Here is a 10,000-nt window from a genome sequence, read left to right on the forward strand (position 1 = left end):
CTTATAATAGTCTTAAATCCACAAGGGGGTCTCCGCTGACAAAGCTTGGGAACCACTGGTCTAGTCTACTGCCTTGGCCTGAATAAACACAGGGCTAGTATAGCCAGCAACATGAGGGGAATATAAAGATAGGATGTGGTCGAAAAGCAGGGGCAAGGGTGATTCATTGCTAATGTGTTTTATTGTACGCCTCTCTCTTGGATGGTACCCTCCTCCTAGCGCATTCCAGAAAACAAGAGAGTTGATGAGAATATATTTTTTCTTAATTGAGAAAATGGTTGAGAGTGAGGAAATGGAAAAAAAAAACGCTTCTCTCTCTAAAACTAAAAAGGGAATCCTGTTCAATTTAAATAATGAGGCTTTTAAAAGAAACTTAATAGCTTCAGATAATTCTCATTTCTCTCTCATCTTGCTTTCCCCCCCTCCCTCCAAGAGCGTCGACCCCCCCCCCCCCTCTCTCGGCCTGCTTCTTCCCCAAACCCTAAGTGAGCTAACACTGAAAATAGCTTGCTCTGACTGCTACTTAGCGCAAGTAGTGATTATAACGCCAGGCTTTAATTAGCCAGGGTAGAGCCCCCCCTCTTGCTGTGTCTCTCTGCCTCTCTCTTTCTCTCTGTCTCTCTCTCTCTATTTCTGTCTCTCGCTCACACACACACACTTTTTCTCTTCTTCTTTTCCCTCTTCCTCTGACACTGTACCTTCATCTCGCTCTTCCCTCTGTCTCTGCCCCCCCCTCCCCCCATTCATCTTCTCCTCTCCGTCTCCCTTTTAAATATCATGCAATAAAGATGTGAAAGAGCGCCCATGAAATTGTAATTAAAGACGTTCCTATGGAAGGCCGCGCCTGCTTGTATGGCCATGCTAATTTCCCCACGCATGCCAGCAGTCAAGTCTGGCTCGGCAGTTGAAGGGGTCCCCGCGTGTAGCCAGGGGCACCCATCTAATGGCGCACCGCACGGGGGGTAGAGGCGGACAGAGCGAGAAAGAGAGCGAGAGCGAGAAAGAGAGGGAGCATCAAGAAAGAGCATGGGAGAGGCGGGTAGAGAGAGAGAGAGAGAGAGAGAGCGTGCGAAAGGGAGAGAGAGAGAAGAAGAGGAGGGGATTGGTGGCACCCTGGGTGTTCCTCTGCCTTCATAACTAAGCGAGGGATTAAAAGAACATGTATTCCCCCACTAAAAATATGAAAGACCTCCACTAATTATCCACCACAGACAAAATGACTGGAGTCACAGGTTTTCTTTTTTTTGTCTAATTGTTAATTATTATTTTCCCTCCTATTTGCATCTATGTTCCCCTGCCCATGTAGTGTAGCAATGTGAAGAAAATGATATACTGCAATGTAATACTGTGTGGGTGCTTGCATTGCACACACACGAACGCAGATGCGCACAGCACACGTGCAGTATTCTCCACAGTGCACAGTTCCTCCCTTCATATGCAGCACTGAAAAAGTCAAGGCAGGTTGAGAGAGAGGCGGACAGAGAGAGGAGAGGAGAGGAGATGATGATAGAGAGATGATGATGAGAGTGAAAGAAGAGAGCGAGCGCGCAAGACCCCCCTCTGACTGCTGCCTGCCTGGCCTTGAGAAACACATCTCACTCACTCTGCCTCCCTCCGAATGTAAATGTTTTAATGAGGCCTGCCAATGCTTTGAACAGCATAGAAAGTGGTGACGGGGTTGTGTGTGTGCGCGTGTGCTTGTGTGTGTGTGTGTGTGTGTGTGTGTGTGTGTGTGTGTGTGTGTGTGTGTGTGTGTGTGTGTGTGTGTGTGTGTGTGTGTGTGTGTGCACGCGCGTGTTTACGCGTGTGTGTCTGTTTGTCGCTCTGTGTGTGTGTCTCTGTTGTGAGTGTGTGTAAATTCACATACATATTTGTGGATGAATATTTCTATATCTGTGACTGCTTCTGTTTGCACACATGTAGGCTACAGTATATGCCTTCCAGCTTTATCTTGGGAGGAGGAAGGGCTGTGTTTTATGTCAGTGTGTCTTTGTTTGTGCATGTTAATCGTAAGTGTGTTTCTTGGTGTGTGGGAAGTGGCCTTTTGCATGTTAATGACACAAATCCAAAGGTGTGCTGTGCGGACGATCCAGGATTTTGTTTGTGTGCGTTCAGATGTGTGTTTGTGTTCATGCACACGCTCATTAACCTTTGTTTCCAGCACTGTCCATTTCAATACTAACAACACAAGCTATATTAAGCTATACTATACACAAGCTATATTAGCTTGTGGAGGTGTGTTTGTTTGGATGCATGGTAATCTTTTTTCTGCACATTGTGCTTAACACAACTGCGAAGTGCATCAAAATGGATTAAACAATAAAATAAAAAAGGCTTATCTCATTCATTATTCGGATGGAAGGCTAAAGAAATAGCAGATTGTAGTAAAGATAACCACTGATGTAGCACAGTGCTCTTTCCAAGCTAGTCATTAGCCCTTTGTAGCTGTAGCCTTCGATCTTGCCTCAACAGCTGCAATTTGTGGTTGTTTAGCCGTTTCAAAGACATGTTCTGTATTCTTTTTCTCCATCAAACTGAAGTATCTCTGTTTAATTAAATGAATAATTCACATTTCATATTTCCAAATTTCACCATGTGCCATCTCATCTAGTCGTCAGAGTGACACCACAATTACAACATTTTGAAAATCGACACCATGTTACCCAATGCTATCCTTCAATGAAGAAGTGTCTTACAATATAATGACACGGGGTGACATCAGTGTGCTGTCCCCAAATGGCACACTGTGTTCAGTGAAGTGCTTCACCACAAGCCCTCCTGTGGCACGCCATTTTTAGTTTGCCTGCTCTTTTTTTCTCCCTCTTCCGTTGGTTTGGGAGCTGTCCGCACTAACCTCTCTCTCTCCAAGAAATATTGGTGTGTGTGTGTGTGTGTGTGCGTGCGTGCATGTGTGAATATGTTCTCCAGTGTGTGTGTGTGTGTGTGTGTGTGTGTGTGTGTGTAAATGTGTTCCAGTGTGTGTGTGTATTGGTGTGTGTGTGTGTGAATATGTTCTCCAGTGTGTGTGTGGTCCATGCTGTCCCAGCAGCCTGGGGATGGTTTGAAGCACAGCGCAGCTGACGAGATGGAGAGCACGCCTGGCTGGGCAATCAGCGGGAGTAGAGCGGGGACGGAAGCAGGGATGTCAGTACCGCCGCCTGACCTGTGGCTTTGTGTGTCTGTCTGTGTGTGTCTGTGCCTGTGTGTGTGTTTGTGTGTGTGTGTGTGTTCCCTCTCCCCAGGAGGCCTACATAACAGGTCTGCAGGCGGAGACCACCTACTCTGTGACCGTGGCGGCGTACACCACCAAAGGAGACGGAGCGCGGAGCAAGGCCAAAGTGGTCGTGACGCCGGGCGCAGGTGTGTGTGTGCTAAGGGCTAATAGTGTGTGTTTTTGGTTGGGGAATAGTAGCTCTGCACGCCACATGAGATTAGTAGTTGTGCGAGGAGACATGTCAGTTTAGGGTTCCTGTAGAGTTCAGACCATTATGATGGTGTGTGGCTGTGCTGCTCACATGGTTCTGCGTGCGTGTGGGTACATTTGGACATGTGTGTGTGTGTGCACACAAGCACGGGACAAAGTGCATTACAGTTTTTCCCGTGCATAATAGCATCAGCTTCTGTTGCAGTAGCAGCAGCTTAATTTATTGAATGTATTAAAGCGATAAGCCCAGAGACAGTTGACGTGCCTCTCGGCGGCCCGCAAGTGACACTTTTCACCCAATCAAGGCAGATCAGGAAGCTCGGCGTAAATGAAGATTAGCAGTCGGGTCTCCGGCAGGTTTGCGGCTGTCAGGTTTGTGCTATCCCCTTGACACGAGCGGATTAATAACAACAACCGCTCTGGCACGCTCTACGTGTACGACACATACGCACACCAGCCGAAGGAGTTCTATTGGATGTGTGTTCATGTTTAGGTGGTCATGCTTTACATACCATAGAAAGATGAGTGGAAGCTGGAAAGAAGGGAGGGTTATATGCTTTTGAGGATAACAATTATCTTCCTTACATTCATGATGCTAGTGGGGCTATAGTCTGTGTTTATGTGAGTAGTCAAGCTTGCATAAAATAATAGTCAGTGTCTTTTGTTTGTTCAAGGTCTGTACACATGTTTAAGGACAATTTGCAGTGTTGGCTGTGTTCAGTGCTCAGCTGTGAGAACTTACAGCAGTGCAATGCCAACTAAACACCACACTCTGTAGCTAGTGGAAACTCAGACACATGAGGCTTTTTAGGTTTTTATAGGTATGTTGTGTACAATAAAATTAGAAATACATTGTCATGCTCTTTCCCCTTCCGAGGCAAAAGGCAAACACATTAACAGATGTAATAGTATGGCTGTAATGTTGTCTGTGAGATTGATATTTTAATATAACATGTTTGTTTCAGTCCATTTGGTTACTGTTATAGAGCTTCTAGGTAAATAAAAATAGATTAGTATCATCAAATCCACAAATGCTGCTATACAGTAGGAATCCAAATTATATTCATAATGTATGATGTATGTGGAGAAATAATCTCTCTAAAAATGCAAGGCTTTGTCTGTCTGTTTTGTGTGTGTGCATCTCTATTCCACGCATAACTCTGACTGACCTGAATTTTGGTAGGTGCTTTGCTTATGACATGCGTGTGTTTGGTGCCAAGATTCACGTTCTTTTGGCAGGACATGTGATGGATTGTTTGCTGCTTTTACCGCTCTAACCGCAACGCCTCTTGCACAGCGTACAGTAGTAGCATTAGTGCATAGGTCACTTGTAAGCCAAAGCCTTTCAAAATAAGGCCCACTCTGCTTTGCACTGTAGTTGTGAATTTAACCCCATTTATTTTGCCTTTCATCCCTGTTCATTTAACACAGTCTTCTGTGCATGTGTGTTGCGCTTATGTGTTCCTCACTTTTCCCTGCCAAGTTTGGTGATGTTTCTATGATGTTGGTTGTGAAATAGACACTATTTCAACACATAAAGAGCCGACCATGCACATTGTTTCCACATATAGAAGAGTACAGAAAATGACTGCCACATTTAATGGAGATGGCCAGTCATGCGTGCCTTGTCTTTATAGAAATAATATCCACTTTTTGAAATGATGCTGAACGTGTATAACGTTGACATTTCTTTTACTGTATGCTTCTCTATGTCTCTCTAACTCTCTCTGTCTCCATCTTCCTGTTCCCTCTCCTGTCTGTCATTTATCTATCCCTCTCCCCCTCTCTCAATCTATCTCTCTCTTTTGCCCTGAACCCCCCTCCCTCTCTCTCTCTCTCTCTCTCTCTCTCTCTCTCTCTCTCTCTCTCTCTCTCTCTCTCTCTCTCTATCCCCCTTTCTTTGTGCCGGCCTCAGTGCCAGGGAAACCTACCATGCTGATCAGCACCACCATCGGCAACACGGCCCTGATCCAGTGGCAGCCGCCCAAGGAGATGGTGGGCGAGCTGATGGGCTACCGGCTGCAGTACAAGCGCGAGGAGGAGCGCGACTTTGTCTCGCGCGACTTCAAGAAGACGGACGACCACTACACCGTCACGGGCCTGCACAAGGGCGCCACCTACCTGTTCCGGCTGAGCGCGCGCAACCGCGCCGGCCTGGGCGAGGAGTACACCAAGGAGATCAGCACGCCCGAGGACGTGCCGGCCAGCTACCCGCAGAACCTGAGCGTGGTGGGCCTGACGGCCACCGCCACCACCCTCACCTGGGAGCCGCCGCCGCTGGCCGAGCGCAACGGCCGCGTGGTGCAGTACGTGGTGGTGTACCGCGACATCAACCGCCAGCAGAACCAGACCAACAGCACGGCTAACACCACGCTCACCATCCACGGCCTGCAGCCGGACACCACCTACGACATCCGCGTCAGGGCCTTCACCAGCAAAGGGGGAGGGCCCCTCAGCCCCAGCATCCAGAGCAGGACCATGTCCGAGGGCGGCATAGGTGAGGCACTTGGACCTGGACTGAAATGGGGGGATGGGGGGCGGAGAGAGAGAGAAAGAGAGAGAGAGAGAGAGAGACGGTACAGGGGAAAAAGAGAGAGAGTGAGAGAGGGCAAGAGGAATAGGTAAATGACAGAGAGACAGCAACAGGGGGGAAACAAGGAGGAGGAAAGAGGGAAAGGAGAGGGATGAAGATGAAGAGGGAAAAAAAAACATAGATAGAAAGTGAGTGAGAAAGTGTGAGTGTGTAGGAATTGGTTAGAGGGGGTTTGCATGGGTGATGGGTTTAAATTACACATTATACACACACACGTGCACACACTGAGACACACATGGGTATATCCATGAGTCATTACTTTCTTTCACAGTCACACACACACACACACGCACACACACGCACACACACATAAGCACACAGGCATGCACACCAGCACACACAAATGCGCACACACATAAGCACACATACAGAGCGCAGGAGGGAGAGAAAGGCTGCAAGGGGAATGAGCGTAGGAGTATACAGGCCTTCATACAGACACGTACACACAAACACAGTCTCATTATACTCACAGATGACAATGACAGGCCATTGTAAATTCATTCACAGAGACCCACACACACATATAAACACACATCCACACAAACATACGCACACATACAGTCACACATAACAGGGAGTTCACCGATTCATACATATTCATTTTATATAAATAAACAATGCAGCAGTACACATAGACATGCAAGGGTTTTAAAAAGCAGCGTTTGTCTCCTGTGGCCCACTGGTCAAGCTTTTGCAGCACCGTCGCAGATGCCTTTGCACATATGCCCTCACAACACACACAAACAAACGTACACACAACTAGACCCCACAAAGAACCACACACACACACACACACACACACACACACACACACACACACACACACACACACACACACACACACACACACACACACACACACACACACACACACACACAGAAGCATGACTCGATCCAAGATTGCACTTAGTATTTTGTTCAGGCATGGACTTGCTCAGCTGCAGTTAGTCTCATTGCACACTATCACACTTCATCTGCCAGGCACCACACACACATGCACACACGTGCACGTACGCACACACACAAACCCACACACACACACACAAACCGACATAAACACAAACCCAAACCCACACACACTCGATTTTACTCTCTCAGAGCAGATGGTAGTTGAGAGAACAGCTGCGTTGCTTGTGGAAGCTGGTGGTAAGTGGACCGAGGTGTCTTAACCAGTGCAGCGTAACCCTCTGAGCCTGTGCTCTCCCTCTCTCTTTCCTCATCTCTCCCTCTCCCTCTCCCTCTCCCTCTCTCTCTCTCTCTCTCTCTCTCCTCATCCCTCTCTCTTTCTCTCTCTCCCTCTCTCTTTCTCTTTCTCCCACACTCTCCCTATTGTTCGTATTTGTCTGGACATATGCTGCGATGAGGGAGAGAGAAAGAGCACAAGAGAGCAAGGGAGAGAGAAAGAGAACAAAAAAAAACCCACCACCTCTTTTACATGGTCTGTTTGGAATCGCTCCTTTTTTTCTGCTTAGCCAGCTCTTCCGACTGAGTTGCCGTTCACCTTTTCTGTGTGATAGCGCGTGCACGCCTTGATAAGGGCGGCGCGATAATTTCTTTTCCCCTCTGCCGGTTGCCCCGCGTTGAAATGTAAATGGGTCGACTTTCTCTGGTATTCCATCACTTGCCACCTTGCCGTGACACCGGGATGGTTTCTTTCTGAAAACTTCCCCTCTTCAACCCCCCCTCCCCTCCCGTCCCGCGTTCCCCCCTCACCCATCATCACAGAGGTTTTTATTGTCTTTTCTCTTGGGAATTCATCTCCCTCTTTTTTTGGTGGGTTTTTTTTGCCTCTGTGGTATGAAGTTTTTCTTTTGTTGTGATTCTCTCTCAGAGCCCCTCTTGTTTTAGACAGTGGAGAGCCAGAGCAGCCCCATTGTGTATGAGACTAGATGAGACAGGGAGGGAGGCGAATCATGGCATCCATAAATGGCCACCGCCTCTGGCTGCTTCCTGTCCTGGAGACTCTCCTCCAAGCGCCGTTCTCTCCTCCCCTCTCCTCTCCTCTCCTCTCCACCTCTCTCCTCTCCTCTCTTCTCCTCTCCTCTCCTCTCCTCTCCTCTCCTCTCCCCTTCTCTCTCCTCTCTCTCTCTCCTCTCTCCTCTCCTCTCCTCTCCTCTCCTCTCTTCTCCTCTGCCCTGCTCTCTTCTCCTCTGCTCTGCTCTCCTCTCTCCTCTCCAATCATCTCCTCTTTTCTCCTTCCCTCTCTTCTCCTCCTCTTCTCTCCTGGAATGTCTTCTTTTTCCCTCTCCTCTCCTCTCCTCTCCTCTCCTCTCCTCTCATGCATGTCTCTCCTCCTCTGTTATCTCCTCTCCTCTCCTCTCCTCTCCTCTCCTTCACTCTCTTCTCCCTCTCTCCTCTCCTCTCCCCTCCTATCCTCTTTCCTCCTCTCTCCTCCCCTCTCCTCCTCTCCTCTCCTCCTCTCCTGTGGTGTCTTGGTCTGGCTAACCGTAGCCGTCAGCACTCTGCTCCACTCAGCCCAGTCGTCCTTAGACGTATCTCCTCTACTCATCTCGCCCCAGCTGCCTGACTTCCTGTCTTCTCATTCAGCACTCAGTAATTTTTTTGTTCTCTACTGTCTGTTTCCCTTCCTATCCTCTTTGTGTCTTCCCTCTCCTACCGCCTGTGTCTACCCCACATCACACACACACACACACACACACACACACACACACACACACACACACACACACACACACACACACACACACACACACACACACACACACACACACACACACCACTCCAATTTTCCCCTCTTTCCCCTCCCTTCCCTCTCTCTCTCTCTCTCTCTCTCTCTCTCTCTCTCTCTCTCTCTCTATCTCTCTATCTCTCTCCCCCTCTCTCTCTCTCTCTCTCTCTCTCTATCTCTCTCCCTCTCTCTCTCTCTCTCTCTCTCTATCTCTCTCCCTCTCTCTCTCTCTCTCTCTCTCCCTCTCTCTTCTCTCCTCTCCTCCGTCTCTTTATTTATCACCCCAGCCGGATTCACCAAAAACTTTGGCGTGAAGGCGGTCATGAAGAGCTCCGTGCTGCTGACATGGGAAGTCCCTGAAAACTTCAACTCTCCAGCGCACCCATTCAAGGTAAGGGCCTCGCTGCAGCCAGACATGTGTCATGAGAGGTGGTGAGTTCACCAGACCAGCAGGGACTAGATTTGTGGTTCGCAAACTTTTTCTTCTGGGACCCCCTTTTAAAATTAACCAAAAAAAATGTGAACCACACCTCCCATAATCCAATGCCAAACAGGATTTTTGTCCCTTCATTTCTGCTAACTTGGCCTATATTTATTAACTACAAGTGACTACTGTTGCTAATCATATGTATGGAATGATTACATGTATAATATGAAGGCATATATTTAACATTTTATGAAAACAGTCCCTTCTCTCTGGGACCCAGGGTCCAGTACTGCCACAACCCACCTAGGGGTCCCGAGGCCCAGTTTGGCAACCACTGGAACAGTCTTGAGTCACGTTCCCACGCTTGTTCACAGCCATAACCCACCAGCAGGGGGGGGTTGCTTGTCATCGTACACAGTACCACAAAGTGAGAATGAGCAGCCAAGTCAGCCCGGGCTTTTCCCTATATTCCCAAGTCATGAAAAATGCAGAGGGAACTCACAAAGAAAAGAGTTGCTGGGTAAAACAGTAAATGGGTCTTAATATAGCAACAACGCTACTAAGGACCACACACACACCACCACACAAGCCTGTGAATAACGCAGCGGTTATAACATTGTTACTAAGGTGTTATAATACACACTCACAAGGAGTTTTCACCCAACAATCAGGAGAAGTACAGGAAGGGCATTGTAACATTGTTTCACAAGCATGTCGACTTAGTAGTTCCAGCTGCACCAAAGCAAGAAGCCAGTGATGACAATAACAGCATATTTCAGATATTGAGTCAGGCCATTTGGCAGTGGCGTTAGAGTTTCAAGAGCAGGATTTGTCTCCTGTGTGTGTAAGCAAGAATCAACCCATGAC

The 10,000-nt window shown here is 48.0% G+C and overlaps 1 protein-coding gene across 1 annotated transcript in view; it reads left to right on the top strand.

The window, feature by feature from the left end:
• Positions 1–10,000, top strand: part of ptprfa (protein tyrosine phosphatase receptor type Fa) — a 248,725-nt gene that overhangs the window by 163,633 nt on the left and 75,092 nt on the right. Inside the window, exons 15-17 of the mRNA XM_063201608.1 lie at positions 3,243–3,360; positions 5,340–5,921; positions 8,994–9,097. Coding sequence (XP_063057678.1) covers positions 3,243–3,360; positions 5,340–5,921; positions 8,994–9,097 — 804 coding nt within the window. The remainder of the gene's footprint in view (positions 1–3,242; positions 3,361–5,339; positions 5,922–8,993; positions 9,098–10,000) is intronic.

Source organism: Engraulis encrasicolus, chromosome 6, assembly GCF_034702125.1.
Source record: "Engraulis encrasicolus isolate BLACKSEA-1 chromosome 6, IST_EnEncr_1.0, whole genome shotgun sequence".
Classification (NCBI taxonomy): Eukaryota; Metazoa; Chordata; class Actinopteri; order Clupeiformes; family Engraulidae; genus Engraulis; species Engraulis encrasicolus.